At 40.6% G+C, this 16,335-nt stretch overlaps 2 protein-coding genes across 2 annotated transcripts in view; one reads left to right on the forward strand and one right to left on the reverse strand.

Moving 5' to 3' along the window:
* The window catches only part of AAMDC (adipogenesis associated Mth938 domain containing), a 31,499-nt gene extending 27,997 nt beyond the window's left edge, over nucleotides 1-3,502 (reverse strand). The window contains exon 1 of the mRNA XM_079707663.1: nucleotides 3,411-3,502. The gene's annotated coding sequence lies outside the window, so the exon portion shown is untranslated. The remainder of the gene's footprint in view (nucleotides 1-3,410) is intronic.
* Nucleotides 3,503-3,944: 442 nt separating this feature from the next.
* The window catches only part of RSF1 (remodeling and spacing factor 1), a gene marked incomplete at its 5' end in the record, with an annotated part of 168,627 nt that continues 156,236 nt past the window's right edge, over nucleotides 3,945-16,335 (forward strand). Inside the window, one exon of the mRNA XM_079709480.1 lies at nucleotides 3,945-4,131. Within this exon, the coding sequence (XP_079565606.1) occupies nucleotides 3,945-4,131 (187 nt within the window). The remainder of the gene's footprint in view (nucleotides 4,132-16,335) is intronic.

The following is a 16,335-nucleotide window of genomic DNA, read 5'->3' on the forward strand; positions in this document are numbered from 1 at the left end:
TTCTCTCAGCCCAAGGCAAGAAGAGACGGTGCTTATCATTTATTTTTTTCCAAGAATAGACTTAGTGAAGGTATGACCTAAACCTTGCTTTGTAGTACAACATCTCTCATCTTTTGGGTGGATATAACTTTTGATGCCCAAGGACTTTGTTCTAATGCCAATCTTGATTAGAAAAGCAGAAACTCTAATCCTATTTATCAGTCCCCGCTTTGAGTAACAGTGTCAGCACTGAGAAAAGAAAAAAATTATAAAGCTTTTTTTTTAGAAAGTTATATTTACAATCCCATGGGAGAGCAGGTGAGGTGCTGGAAAAACTGAAAGCGAAGACAGAGAAAGGAAAGAGGCAGGGGGGTAGTGTTCAGAAAATGATATAACTAAATCTTTCTTTTGGTTTGAAGGTTTTTTTTTCCATCAAAATTCATTCACAAAGATATGATTTTATTTAATATTGTGTACCTGCCTTTCATTTAAGGTCAATTAAGTTATGATCTTATGAAGATTTTTGTATCTTTGCAAAACTGATAAGTTCTGGGTCAAATTTTTCTTAAACTGGGGTCTTTGGGGCCCCAGGTATAGAGATATATACTTGGGAGTTTGAGAGTTCTACCAATATATTTCAGTTTAGTTTTTTTTTTTTAATTGAGGGATAGTTGATGAAAAATAATATATAAGTTTCAGGTGTACAACACAGTGATTCACACTTTTAAAACACAATTTTTAAAGGTTATACTATACTTACATCCATTATATTGTAAAATATTGGCTATATTCCCTGTGTTGTACAATATATGTTTTAGTTTAGTTCTGTTTCATTTCAGTGTTGTTTAAAATATTTTACTACACATTAAATTAAGACTTCTCTTTTGCTATGATAATTCATCACATTTTCCTAAAGTGAGACTTTTCTTTCTTTTTTTTTTTTTAACTTTTTTTTTTAAACATCTTTATTGGAGTATAATTGCTTTACAATAGTGTGTTAGTTTCTGCTTTATAACAAAGTGAATCAGCTATACATACACATATATCCCCATAAAAATATGGAATGCTTCACGAATTTGCATGTCATCCTTGCGCAGGGGCCATGCTAATCTTCTCTGTATCATTCCAATTTTAGTGTATGTGCTGCCGAAACGAGCACTTTTTAAACTTTTCTATTGTGGCACAATATACATAACATAAATCTTACCATTTTAACCATTTTTAAGTGTGTAGTTCAATGGCATGAAGTACAGTCACGTTGTATAGACTTTAATTACATCAGTATTTCTTAAACTGGAATTTTCAAGAGTATTTGTAAATTTTATTTTTCTTTTTTATAAAATTAATTTTTATTGGCATATAGTTGCTTTACAATGTTGTGTTAGTTTCTACTGTACAGCATAATGAATCAGCTATACATATACATATATCCCCTTTTTTTTGGATTTCCTTTCCATTTAGGTCACCACAGTGCATTAAGTACAATTCCTGTGCTATACAGTATGTTCTCGTTAGTAATCTATTTTATACATAGTATCTATAGTGTATAGGTGTCAATCCCAATCTCCCAATTCCTCCCCCTTCCAGTATTTGTACATTTTAAAAGAACATTTTTTTCCTTTAAAAAGGGTTTGTAGGGACTTCCCTTGTGGTGCAGTGGTTAAGAGTCCGCCTGCCAAAGTAGGGGACACAGGTTGGAGCCCTGGTCTGGGAAGATCCCACATGCAGTGGAGCAACTAAGCCCCAGCACCACAGCTACTAAGCCTGCGCTCCAGAGCCCGCGAGCCACAACTACTGAGCCTGCGTGCCACAGCTACTGAAGCCCACATGCCTAGAGCTCATGCTCCACAGCAAAGAGAAGCCACCACAATCGCACTGCAACGAAGAGTAGCTGCTGCTCGCCACAACTAGAGAAAGCCTGCGCACAGCGACAAAGACCCAACAAAGCCAAAAATAAATAAATAAAATTTTAAAATAAATAAATTAATAAAAAGGGTTTGTAATTTTTTTTTTAAGTTTTTGGCTGCACCCCACTGGTATGTGGGATCTTAGTTCCCCGACCAGGGATCGAACCCTCAACCTCCTGCATTGGAAGGCAGAGTCTTAACCATTGGACTGCTGGGGAAGTCCCCAAAAGGGTTTGTATATTATTTGAGATTAAGAATCAGTATTCTAGGTAATAAAGTCCTCTTATAGAATTTTTTTCTCTTGATAAACGAGCATTCTTTCTTTCTTTAGATAATAAGTCTGATATAGAACATTACAGTTTTTCCCTTTTTTACCTAGAAGTGCAGAACAAAATTCAATTTTTAATTGTGGTAATCATTTTCTCTGTTGCCAATATAATTACTTGCCTATATATTTCTTTATTTTCCTTTAATTATAAATGGTCCTATTTTGAATGGTTTATATTATACTTTGAAATTCTTTTTAGTAAGTAGATACTATATAAATTTTAAATGCGCACTGAAATTTTTGGCTCAAAGTAGTAAACTATCAACTACAAATAGCTGAACTCAATCTAAATTTTAGGAATTTTCTTCAATAGTAGCAACTAATATTTTTAAAGTACTTACAGTGTGCCAGGGCATTGTGCTAATCAATTTACTGTGAATTATCTAGTAAAATCCTATGTTGTGGGTAGTATTATCACCCCGACTTTACAGAGGTTCAAAGAAATAAAAAATCTTCCGCAATGTCTTGAGGCGGTTCCGTTAGGAATCAAGTCTTGCTGAACTCCAAAGCTCAGGCTCTTAACCAAAATGCACATTGTATCCCAAGCTGCACATTCTACTTTGCATTACTGATGGTTTTTCTGAAATTCTTTGTGGGAGAATGCTCACTGCTTCTCCCAACGTAGCGGAACCCTGTCTTGTAACAAACTTTTTGTCCTTGCACAAAGTTTCCTACCATGTCCACCCTCAGTGCAGTCCTAGTCCACCCTCTGATCTTGGGCCGCTACAGAGCCTGGTCCCCAGATCTTCGTGCCTCAACAAAGCCCCTCCCCCTCACACGCTGGCAACCACAGCAGGGCCCTGTCCTCTCACACCTTGGTCCCTGTGAAGAGCCTGGTCCCTTTAGACCCTGATTTCCTAGCAGGGCCCCAACTCCGCAGACTAGTGATCCAGGCAGAGCCTCGTTCCATCAGGCCCTCGTCCCCCAGAGTTTTCAGACACTACTTTCCAGGATAGGTGCGGTTCTTGTACCTTAGCAGTATACCTCAGCAAACTTTCACTGAGACATCTCCATACAAAGGTTCCATCCCAACCCCTAACTCAGGGCACCTCTCCACCTTTCCCCTCTCCAACTTTTTCTCAGAATCGTTTTTTTCCCCCTATTCTGCTCTTTTGTTGCTTCTTATTCACTCCCCTCAACGTCCCCCACCATCTGGTGCCCCAGTTTCTGTCCCGGGAGTGCCCCTCCAAACTTACCCAACGCCCTCTCTCCGAGGAGCAGCGATCTCGAACGGCTCCCTGCTTTACCTCTCACCTTTGCTCTCGAGGACCCGGCTAGGCGATCCCCCCACGACTCGCGCGGCCCTGAAAAAGTCTTTTGGCCGGTTATCGAGTGAAGCTCCGCCCCCTTCAAGCCTATTGGTCACCGCTCCTAAAACTCCCGCCTCTCCAGCTTCCAGCCCGCCTCCCTGCCCTGCAGCCCTTGTTTTCATTCCCCTTGTCACACGAGGCAGTGGCGAACCCGAAGTGGGAGGAGCGAGGGAGGGGGGCGGAAAGAGAGCGGAAAGCGACAGGCACTGGGCGCCTCTCTTTCCTACGTCTGACTCGGTTCTCGACTGCTCCGGGCCGCCGTTGTATTGTGGGATCGCTGCGCCGTGCCTGAGACGCTCGGATCCGCAGGGGCGCCCACTTGCTAGCGCCTCCTGTCGTCTGTAAGGTTGCCCTGCCATTTCTCGGCACCCCAACTCCCCCCACCCCCCTATCGCCTCCTCCTCCATCCTCCAGTTCAAAATGGCGGCGGCGGCGGCAGCGGTGGTGGCTATGGCTCCTCCGGGCTGCCCGGGTTCTTGCCCCAACTTCGCCGTAGTCTGCTCCTTCTTGGAGCGCTACGGGCCGCTGCTCGACCTGCCTGAGTTGCCGTTCCCCGAGCTGGAACGGGTGCTGCAAGCTCCGCCGCCGGACGTCGGTAACGGAGAAGGTAAGCTAGGGGCCCGAACGCCCGGCGGGAAGCGGCCCTGGCACGCTCCTTCTCTCCGCTCTTCACAGACACCCCGGACCTCCGCGGCTCTGTCCTCCCGCTGGGGTGCAGTTCCGCCCGGCCGATCTTCTCCTCCCAGCCCCCGGGGTCTTGGGCAGTGGGGAGGCGGGGCGGAGGCCCCATAGGGCCACTCCGCCCGACGCCCAGCAGAGGTGGGGGCATCGCGGGCTAGGTCTGGGCTGGGGGCGGGGAGGGGTCATTGTGCTGGTCGGCCGCCCCTGGGACTGCTATCCCGCGGCGGGGGCCGGGCCCCCCAATCCTTCTCCCTCTCGGTGGCGGGGGAAGGGGAGTGCAGGTTCCGGCCAGCTTTGCGCTTTTTTCCTCTACTCCTCCCTCACTCCCTCCCCTCCTCCCACCATCCTCGCTACCATCTCCGGGGAGGCTGGGCTCATCTTCTCGGGGCGCCCCTTTCTCTCCCTACACCTGGGTGGGCGGGGGCCAGCGGACACTTCATCTCTCCCTCCCTCTAGTGGGAACTCCCCCGAGAGAGTCGGCTCTGGTCTCTTTTCCTTTCCCCTCCAGGGCTGGTTTAACCCCCAAACTCCTTCCTCTGAGTCGGGAGGTTTGCTCCTCCTCCTTAGGAGGGGGTCCTCCTCCATTCTCGCTTTGGGGGGCGAAGTCGGTTCAGCTTCTCCACTTTGGAGGGTAGAGGGTTAATTTCTCCTCCCCCATAGTTTTCCTCCTCCTCCCCCCCTCCCCCCAAATAATAGAAGAGCATCTCCCCACTTTTCCAATCCCTTCCCCCTTCATCCTGGCATAAGGCTTAGGGGAAGAAGAAGTCGCCCTCCCATTTGCAGGGTAGGGTGGGGTGGTTAGTATGTAGGGTGGAGGAGGGGCTCAGACGGAGGGGAAACAGTTGAAGAAGGTGCTTGTTGCTCATGTTTCTCTCTCTGGTGCCGCCGGTCTATTATTGGTGTTCGCAAGTGGTGCTCCTTCCACATAAGGCCACCGCGAGGCTTCAGGGCGCATGCTCTGCCCGGCCCCATTGAAACTTCCTGCTGCTGCTGCTGCGGCGGCGGCGGCGGCGGCTGGTGGTTCTTTTCGCTGGAGCATCTCCGCGCTGCGCCTGCTGCCTTCAGCCCTCATTGAGCGCATACACTCACTCCCTGTTTATTCCAGATCCATGCCTCTGCTTTCTGGCACATTTCTTTTTCCAGAGAAGGTTTTTTTTGTTGTACTCTGAGCATTGCCTTTAACTGGGAGCAGCCCTTGGCTGGAGAAGAAACGTTTCCAAATAGGTCTTTTTCCCCCCCTTTTTGTCCGTATTAGGTGGCCACAGTGGACTGGGTATTGTGCAAAACAGATAGCTATTTCCTTTACAAGAAATCAGGGTCGCTCTTCAATTCTCCATGAAAATGAAGAAGTTTCTGTTAACAGAATATATTTACATAGCTAGGAAGAGCCCAAGTGTGAAGTTGTTCAAAATATTACCTATAGAGAAAATTATATTATGGCTACCAAAGACTCAAATTAATACAGCAGTTATAGTACAGGCATATATCTCTTCTTACCTGCCCAGATCTCCTCTACCATTCATAAACTCTGGCAAATAAAAGGTTAAATTATATAAAGACTTCTGCAGAATTTCTTGAAAAGTTAAACTCCCCAATATAGTAATTTCAATTACAATTTGATGGCTATCAAATTGTATTTATATTTCTTTTACGGAAATGATCATTATGAAGGAGAGTGGTCATTATGAAGGAGAGTGCCTTATAAGTTACTTTTAGGATACCTTGGGAAATGATGGTAATGTATCTATATGGGAAATGTGGGAATTTGAGGAAAGGGATTGCTGGTAAATTGTTTTTGGAATGTATTTGGACCAAGTTGGAATGCAGGCATAAATTTTCTGTCCTGGCATTATATTTTGGGTGGTATATAAGATTGCTTGCTTCTCCATTCCTTTTAAGTATTTTGGCCACTGCATTTGGCTTCTGTTAGTAACAAGAAAAAATATCAGGGTCAGTCTAATACTTCATGTTACTTTTCTATCTAGGATTGAACAATGGGCGACTAGCTAAGTAAAAATGAGAAGTAATACGAGTTGAGAGATTATACTAGTGGTGCAGCCATGCATTACTGTTGGTATAGTTTCAACTATAATAATAGATCTTGTCATAAGGTGATCCAAGAATAATAATTAATGTTACACAGTTCAAGATCCTTGACAAGTGAAAAGTCTCTGCAGGTGAAATGCTGCAATTGTGCAGGGAAAAGATTTTTAGGCCTTTGGTGATGGTTAACCTACTTCTAGTAGTTGATAATACTGCTCCAACTAAGAAGATTTGGACTGAGTCTTGGGGAAGGAGTTGTGGCGTACTAGAAGGAGTTAAAAGACATTGGTTTTAGTTGAACTAAATATTTTGCTGATAATCTCTGGACAGCTGAATCAACCTCTTGAATAGTGTAATAATATGTAGTTTGTGGGGCAAATTACTTAATTTCTATGGACCTCAGTTTCTTGAGTAAATAGAGGTAATATCTGAGGATCAAATGAAATGTTTCAGAAATCCTTTCATAAACCAAGTACTTATAAATATTCTTTTTTTGGGGGGGGGCATGCTGCACTGCCTGCTGGATCTTAGTTCCCAGACCAGGGATTGAACCTGGACCCTGGTAGTGAAAGTGCCAAGTCCTAACCACTGGACCGCCAGGGAATTCCCTAAATATTCTTGTATTACAAATTTTATTAAAGATATTTGTGAGGTAGAAGACACAAAAATACATTTGGAATGAAAATGTTAAATTTTTAGCATGTAGTGAGAAAGTTTAAGCACAGTGTATTGTTGAGCTATTGTGCTCTTGGGGAAAAGTCTTTGTTATATTTAAAGGAGTTTTGCTCTATATACATTTTAGTATTTTTAAAAGGCAGTTCTTAGTGCCATTTAAATAATCCTATTTTATAAAACTTTTGGTTTTTCCTAGTGTGAATATTCCTTAAAAGGTTTGTAAAGTATATTCTTCTGAGTTGCCAGTTAAATTCTTTTTTACCTAGTCATTGTTGTAGGTATATCGACATTATGACATCTTTGGAGAAGGCTGTATTTCTCTATATTGTCCTTGTTTAGGCGCTTTATGATCTTTCCCTTAAATTTTTGTTTATAAGTCTTAATTTGACATTATGGCTTCAGCTTAGAATGCTCTTCACCCCCTACAGTGTCAATTATTAAATTTGGTTTTATAAACTACTTGTTTAGTCTTAAAGATATAAGCTACCATTTATTTTTTTATTTTATTTTATTTTTTGCGGTACGCGGGCCTCTCACTGTTGTGGCGTCTCCCGTTGCGGAGCACAGGCTCTGGACGCGCAGGCTCAGCGGCCATGGCTCACGGGCCCAGCCGCTCCGCGGCATGTGGGATCTTCCTGGACCGGGGCATGAACCCGTGTCCCCTGCATCAGTAGGCGGACTCTCAACCACTGCGCCACCAGGGAAGCCCTAAGCTACCATTTATTGAGCATTTACTATGTGCAAACATCATCCCCTTATTTCTTACAACTATTCTCTGAGGTTGGTACTACTATTCCTATTTGGCAGGCATAGAAACTAAGGTTCAAGAGATTGATTCAGCTGTCCAGTGCCCAAGATTATACAGTTTTTGGTAGAATCTTAGATTTGTTATTGATATTAGTTAGAATAGGAAAAGAATGTGCCAACTGAAGGTATGTTTTATTCCCTCTCCCTCAGTCTACTGTAGCCCTCCCAATTCTGTGCTCTGTATGGACCTCCCCAGCTTCCTCTTGATGGGAGGTGGTTGATCAGGAGGTATGGCTGTAAACAAAAGTGGACATTAACTTTGTGGAATTACCAACATCCAAGGCTCCCGAGTATCTTCCCTCTCCTCCAGAGGGCATTCTTCTTCAAGAGGAAAATGTAGTTTTTCATTCTTTAAACATAGTCTTTGTATGGGTACTGATTGAGAAGTTATATGTATCTAATAAAAGTCTATTAAGGTGTGTATGGATAAGGTTGACTGAGTTACTGTATAGTATTAAACAAGTTGAATCATTAGTTTTTTGGTTTGTTTTGGTTTTTTAATTTTAATTTTTAGAGTAATTTTAGTTTTGATTTGTGTTTTGCATTTTTAAATGAATTGAAGTTTAACTCTTGCAGTCAAAATGTCAAGTATAAAAGGATATACCTTATTTTTTTAACTGGACTTGTGATTGTAACTTAATACGTTCTCTTCTGTTGGTGATAATCGAATTGTGTGACAGCAGTTTTTAGGTTCGTTCATAAAGTAGAAAGATGACTTTACCATAACTAGAGTCACCATCTGTTGCTTTGAGCAAAAGATCTTACCAGGTACATGTGCCAGGAGTTGCATGGATCTACAGTGGTAGGCTGTTGGTGGTAGCATTGCTGGAACCACAACCTCTTTTGGTTGAAAATGTCTAGTTTTGGCTCTTCAACCTTTGAAAGAAGAAATATTCTTTAGACATTTATTAGAGGGAAGGAGAGAAAGGTATTTCTTTTCCATCATTTTTGGTATATCACAGAGTTGAGGTAACCAAAAGTTATGGACGCTCGGAGGGAGGTTGTTGGCATTGTCCCAGAACTGGAGGTACTAGGGACAGGAGTTTTCTGGCTAAATTGGGCCTGTTAATGAAAACTGACTTTCTTCTTTTTTAAATTACTAAAAGTTTGCCTTGAAATTTACCTGTGTTGTTAAATTCTCAGCTAGTAAGGAAGGTAAACATTTATTAGCTACTTCATTTACTTAATTTGTATATTGAATATTTGCTATATTCTAAGTACAGTAAACATTATGGTGATTATGTATTTTTTTAAATACCCTTTTTTTTTTTTTTTTTTTTTTGCCCACGCGTCTTGTGGGATTTTAGTTCCCAGACCAGGGATTGAAGCCAGGCCCTTGGCATTGAGAGCACAGAGTCCTAACCACTGGACCACCAGGGAATTCCCTATGGTGATTATTTTAAAAAGACATTAAATATGGGCCCTTCTTTTAAGGATTTTCTAATCTAGTAAGAAGTAACAAAGCTGAGCTTGAGTTACTATCATCATTCAAATGCTTATTTTTTTCTCTGGGATTTTTTTTAATATATAAATTTATTTATTTATTTATGGCTGCGTCAGGTCTTCATTGCTGCGCGTGGGCTTTCTCTAGTTGTGGAGAGCAGGGGCTACTCTTTGTTGCAGTGAGCGGGCTTCTCATTGCGGTGGCTTCTCTTGTTGCGAAGCACGGGCTCTAGGCACACAAGCTTCAGTAGTTGTGGCACGTGGGCTCAGTCGTTGTGGCTCGTGGGCTCTAGAGCACAGGCTCAGTAGTTGTGGCGCATGGGCTTAGTTGCTCCACAGCATGTGGGATCCTCCCGGACCAGGGATCGAACCTGTGTCCCCTGCATTGGCAGGCGGATTCTTAACCCCTGCACCAGCGGGGAAGTCCCCTCTCTGGGATTTTTATCAACTGGAGTTAGTAGTCTATGAATTCTAGTCTATAAGTTAATAGACTAAAATTATCTCTATGACAACTTTATGGTGAGATGTACAACCTTATACAGTGTGGGAAAGTACGAACAATTCAGACCCAAAGTACATTTTAGCCTGAATCATCTATTCAAGAAAGGTATGTGTGTTCCTGGATTTGAGAAAATTTCTTTGGCTGTCTACCTGATGGATATAGTCTTAATATATTGTGCCTGGGTGTTTTTGTTTTGTTTTTCTGTTTTTACTGTGCGGCAGATCCCATTACAAAGGGTATCAGTGTGTTTTCTATTTTCTTTTTATGTTAGAATTTTTGAAGTATCAAATATTGCTTGAGAGAGTAATCTGGGGCTTCATTTAAAAAAGAAAGATTGATTCTTTCAACAAATGTTAATTGATTACCTAATGTGTGCCAGGTACACTATACACTGGGGATACATCGGTGAGCAAGATAGATAAGATCCTTGTCCTATGGAGCTCATAGTTTAGCAGCAAAGATAGACAATGAAGCAGTGATTTTTAAAAAAAATGTTATTATATGGGCAAGTATACTTACACTCCAATGATACATATTTTTAGTGAACTTTGTTTTATAATTTGTTTAGCTTTGTATTTATCCTATCTGTATGCTTTTTTCCCTATATTTTTACAAGTTTATCTTAATAATTTTCTGGATGGTAGGATTATAAGTTGTTTTTTTTCTTTGTATCATATTTTTTCACATATCCTTTTCAGTACTAATTATGTATCACTTTGGTAATCACAAAAACAAATTATTTAAGAATAGTCTTATACCAAGAAGTGAAATGGGTGAAAGTGGTCAAAAGGTACAGACTTCCAGTTATAAAATAAATAACTCGTGGGGATATAATGTACAGTTAATTATACAATGTATAATTATACAATGTATAATGGTGACTATAGTTAATAATACTGCATTGTGTATTTGAAAGTTGCTGAGAGAATAAATCTCAAAAGTTCTCATCACAAGAAAAATAATTATAGTTATGTGGTGATGGATGTTAACTTATTGTGATGATCATTCCACAATGTATACAAATACTGAATCATTTCGTACACCTGAAACTAATATAATGTTATATGTCAGTTATATCTCAAAAAAAGAATTAAGAAAACTAGTTTTCTAAGAGGCTTTATAAAAGAAAAATTGAGTTGCTGCCTTATTTACTTTTAATCTTGAATTACCTCTCACCATGAATATTACCATCAACCACCCAAGTCACCCAGATCAGAAACCAAGGAGCCAACTTAGACCTCAGTCTCTCACATACTTTGTTCCATGTCTTGAGTCTATTTCTTTATCCCATTTTATATTCAACCTCACTTTTCTATCATCATTACTACTCTGTTTTAGTCAAGCTGAACTGCTTGCAGGTCTCTGAAGGTATGAAAGGTTGTTTCACATCTTTATGCCTTTTCTTCATCCTTCTACCTGAGTTGAATATTCTCTTTCCACCTTGCTTCCCTTGCCTGCTCACTGTACCCCTGCCCATCATTAATCTGCTCTTTAAGCACCAAGTGCTCATGTGAAATTTTTCCTGCTTTCTCTGTCTCTCAAGTTAAATTAACCATTTCTGCCATTTTACCCCACAGTGTCCTGTGTAGATTTTATATCACAATACTCATAACAGGGACTTCCATAGTGGCACAGTGGTTAAGAATCTGCCTGCCAGTGCAAGGGACACGGGTTCAAGCCCTGGTCTGGGAAGATCCCACATGCTGTGGAGCAGCTAAGCCCCCGAGCCACAACTACTGAAGCCCGCGCCCCTAGAGCCCTTGCTCTGCAACAAACACAAGCCTCCTCAATGAGAAGCCTGCTCACACAATGAACAGTAGCCCCTGCTCGATGCAACTAGAGAAAGCCCGCGCGCAGCAACGAAGACCCAATGCAGCCATAAATAAATAAATAAATAAGTAAGTAAGTAAGTAAGTAAGTAAGTACTCACTCATAACACTTTTTGCACTTACAGTCTAGCCTTTGAGACTTTAATCTCCTTGAGGGCAGGGGTAATGTTAATGAGACGAATAGTTTTTCCCCAATTTATTATAATGCCATGTTCTGTTCTAAAACTTCTTTTTAGAATTAAATCTTAAAGTTAACTTTTAAAAAAATATTTTTAAAAATTTATTTATTTTATTTATTTATTTTTGGCGGCATTGGGTCTTTGTTGCTGCATGCGGGCTTTCTCTAATTGTGGCGAGCAGGGGCTACTCTTCGTTGCAGTGCGTGGGCTTCTCATTGCTTTAAGAGAGGAGGTGCATTGGGAATATAAAAGAGCAAATACCTAACTTTTCCCAGGGGATATCATAGCATCACTGTAGTCATTATGGAAATTTGGATGATTGAAGAGGAGATGGAAGAGCATTCCAGGTAGTGAACAGCATGGGAAAAGACATAGAAGTGTGAAATAATATGGTGTGTCTAGGAAATTGCAACCAAACTTTAGGCATTAGCTTTCCAAAAGATCTGTGGTTGAGGAACTTCAGACCATGTGAGAAAATCACATTGGGACACATGAGTTATAAGCTCCTTAGAAGTATATTCTTTTTCTTTAAAGCAAAAAAAAAAAAAAAAAAAAGCATGTGAAATAAAGGCAACATGTCAATGACTTAGCTCCATAAAGAATTCATTTTGCTTTATTCACTTTGTTTCTAGCATAGTACTTAGCATATAGTAGATGCTCAAATGTTGGTTGAAAGAAAAAATGTCACATATTTCAAATTAGTAATGATGGCTATTTTGATGTACTTTTAGTTTTTCTTTTTATCCTTTGCTTGCTAGAGATTTGTCATAGTGTAAGTCTCCTTTTCATTTTGGGTATTGGTTATACAGATATATACAGTTGACCCTTGAACAACAGGGGATTTAGGGATGCCCACCCTCATTGTGGTGGAGAATCCACATATAACTTCACAGTCAGCCATCTGGCTGTCTGTGTATGGAGTTCCGCGTTGGCATATTCAACCAATTGCATATCACATAGTTAAACCAACTGTAGATGGTGTGGTATTGTAGTGAATAAAATCTGTCTGTAAGTGGACCTATGCAGTTCAAACCCTGTTGTTCAAGGGTCCACTGTACTACCAAATCCCCCTCTCCACTTTTTTTTTTTCTTTTTCTTTCTTCCTTTTCCTTCTTCCTTACCTCCCTCCCTCCCTCCCTCCCTCCCGACTTTCCTCCCAGGTCCTCTCCATCTTGGGTTTTATTATTACTATTATTATTTTTAAACTGGAAGTATACTTTTATTTTTTATTATTATTTTTTCTATATTTATTTATTTATGGCTGCATTGGGTCTTCGTTGCTGCGCCTGGGCTTTCTCTAGTTGCGGCGAGCGGGGGCTACTCTTTACCAATTCTGTTTTTGGCTTATATGGTTGTACCAGGTCTTCACCCCCGCCCCCATTTATTTATTTATTTATTTATTTAGGCTGTGTTGGGTCTTCATGGCTGCACACGGGCTTTCTTTAGTTGTGGCGAGCGGGGGCTACTCTTCGTTGTGGCGCACGGGCTTCTCATTGCGGTGGCTTCTCTTGTGGAGCATGGGCTCTAGGCATGCAGGCTTCAGTAGTTGTGGCTTACAGGCTCAGTAGTTGTGGCACATGGGCTTAGTTGCTCCACGGCATAAACCTGTGTCCCCGGCACTGGCAAATGGATTCCTAACCACTGCGCCACCAGGGAAGCCCTGGTTATACCAGGTCTTAAGTGCATGCCAAAGCATATGTGTTAACCTCTGTCTTCTACTTATTACTTTTTACAGGAATCCTCAGAGTATAGTTTTAAAAGCCACTTTTTCTTTTACCTGTCTGAAGTCATCTCAGGGAAAAGTCATTATTACTTCTCTGCTAGTTACTTTTTAAATAAAAAAAAAATTCTCAGCCCAATTTCTCTGAATTGTTTTATATCATCTCTACCAGGGGCAACTTGAAATTCTTATTTTTTTTTTTTTGTTTGCGGTACGCGGGCCTCTCACTGTTGTGGCCTCTCCCGTTGCGGAGCACAGGCTCCGGACACGCAGGCTCAGCGGCCATGGCTCACGGGCCCAGCCACTCCGCGGCATGTGGGATCTTCCCGGACCGGGGCACGAACCCATGTCCCCTGCATTGGCAGGCGGACTCCCAACCACTGCGCCACCAGGGAAGCCTGAAATTCTTATTTTTAAAACTAAAATTTTTTGAGTTGTTGAAAGGCAGTGGGCAGGCTTGAGAGTAGGGAAATCAGCTAGAGAATATAATATTATTGGTGAGATATGAATTGAGGCAGTGGCTGTGGGGAGTAAGAAAGGCTAGATCTGAGACAGATTTTGCAGTTAGAATTGATAAGGACTTAGTGGATGGATTAATATGAAGGGTCTTTGAGTAAAAAGAATTTAGTATGATTCCCAGGTTTCTGGCTTAGAGAGTGGGTAATTAATAGTTTCATTATTGAGGAAAGAAATGGTTAAAATGGCCGAGGGTATATGTGGGAATGATGTGATTCCCTATTTTAAAAAATTTAGAATTCTGATAACATATATGAGCACTATTTGAAGAACTAGCCATGTTAATTTTATAGCTTACTAAAAACTTACTCTGAATATACAGATTATGGCGGTATATCTTATTTTACAGCTGTTTTGTTTTTTGTGATTTATTTAAATTGCTCTACATGTATGTGCTATACATATGTTAAATATACATTTAACATTTTGTTAAGGACAGTTTTATAGAGAGCCTTATTTATGCACTTAAGGTAATTAAAATTAGCTTTATTAAAATATCTTGGCATTGGTGCCCAATTGTATTTTCTTTTAAGTAAAGCTTTTTTTAACTGAGATATTCTGTCATTTTCATTTGAAAAAAAAATTTGTTGTAATTTTAGAGATTGCTACGTTCTGCTGGGTAAAGATTTGTTAGTTGTTAGACATTCTGTTCCCCCCTCCCCACAAATAAAGAGATGGAACTTCAAATAAATTGAAATGCCACTCTAAATAAATAGATATGTTAAATATGTAGTGTGGACTGAGTCCATTATATAGATGAGAATACTTAAGTAAATGTATATCCTTTGTGTGTGTTGATAGTTGATGAGTAATTCTTGATTAATCTTAAAAGATTCTTTAACAGGAATTTTGAGTTGAATTACTTTTTAGGAGTGACTCTCCAACTGTTACACATGCTATTAGACACCATGTGGTAACTCAAACCTGTATTGTTCGTTGAGTTATAGTTTAAGTCTTGTCTCATGCCATTTAGTTAGTGAAGGATAGCTCCATCAGTTTGAAAGACAAAATGTTACTATGTGTACTTCTTAAGCTAGAATTATCAATAATGTAAATAATTGTATCTACAAGGAAATTAACATTGGGAGATTTTTTCCATTTTTTTCTGAGGGTGATACTAGAGCACAGTAAGTTGCCTTTTTAATATTTTATTTAATTAATTTATTTTTTAACATCTCAGTTGGAGTATAATTGCTTTACAGTGTTGTGTTAGTTTCTGCTGTATAACAAAGTGAATCAGCTATATGCATACATATATCCCATATCCCCTCCCTCTTGCGTCTCCCTCCCACACTCCCTATCCCACCCCTCTAGGTGGTCACAGAGCACTGAGCTGATCTCCCTGTGCTATGCAGCTGCTTCCCACTAGCTATCTGTTTTACATTTGGTAGTGTACATGTCAATGCTACTCTCTAACTTCGTACCAACTTACCTTTCCCCCTCCCTGTGTCCTCAGTACGTTGCTTTAATAACTCAAGCAATGTAAGAATCTTAACAGGCTTCCTCTCTGATCCTGTCCCACACCCAACCTGCCATGTTTTAATTAGCTGGGATTTTAGTTCCATATTGTCATTCTTTTTTTTAAAATTAATTAATTTTTTGGCTTCATTGGATCTTCATTGTTGAGTGTGGGCTTTCTCTAGTTGTGGCGCACGGGCTTCACATTGCAGCGGCTTCTCTTGTTGCAGAGCATGGGCTCTAGGTGCGCGGGCTCAGTAGCTCTGGGGCTCAGTAGCTGTGGTGCATGGGCTTAGTTGCTCCGTGGCATGTGGGATCTTCCCGAACCAGGGCTTGAACCTATGTCCCCTGCATTGGCAAGCGGATTCTTAACCACTGCACGACCAGGGAGGTCTTTGTAATTCATTTATATTTATGTTTCTCAACAATTATTTAAATTAAACTGTATGTTTTACTAGTTTTTTCACTCACCACTGTTTTTGATTCCCACATTTTTTCCTTTTAGATTCATTCTTTTGCTGTAGTACATTCTTTTTCAAACAGGATTTCTAAGAGGTGAATTTTGAGTTCTTGTATGTCTGAAAATATATTTATTTTGTTCTCTGTTCTGACTGCCCATTTAGATTGAATACAGTATTCTAGTATTCACAAATAATTTCCCCCAGAGCTTTGATGATACTGCTCTTCTGTCTTCTAGGATCCACTGTTGCTGATGAGAAATCTGTCAGTCTGATTCTTTTCCTTTATGAGTTTCTTTTTCTTCCTGATTTTTATGATTTTTTTTCTTAATTCCCAGAGTTCTAAGATTTTTTAGGATGTGCTTTTTTCTTTCAATTTCCTTGCTTTTGCTTTTACTTTGTGTGTGTGTGTGTGTGTGTGTGTGTTTGAAAGTGTGGAGTCCTAACCACTGGAACGCCAGGGAATTCCCTTACTTTTACTTTTTTTTTTTTGCGGTATG

Source organism: Hyperoodon ampullatus (assembly GCF_949752795.1).
Source record: "Hyperoodon ampullatus genome assembly, chromosome: 7".
Taxonomy (NCBI): Eukaryota; Metazoa; Chordata; class Mammalia; order Artiodactyla; family Ziphiidae; genus Hyperoodon; species Hyperoodon ampullatus.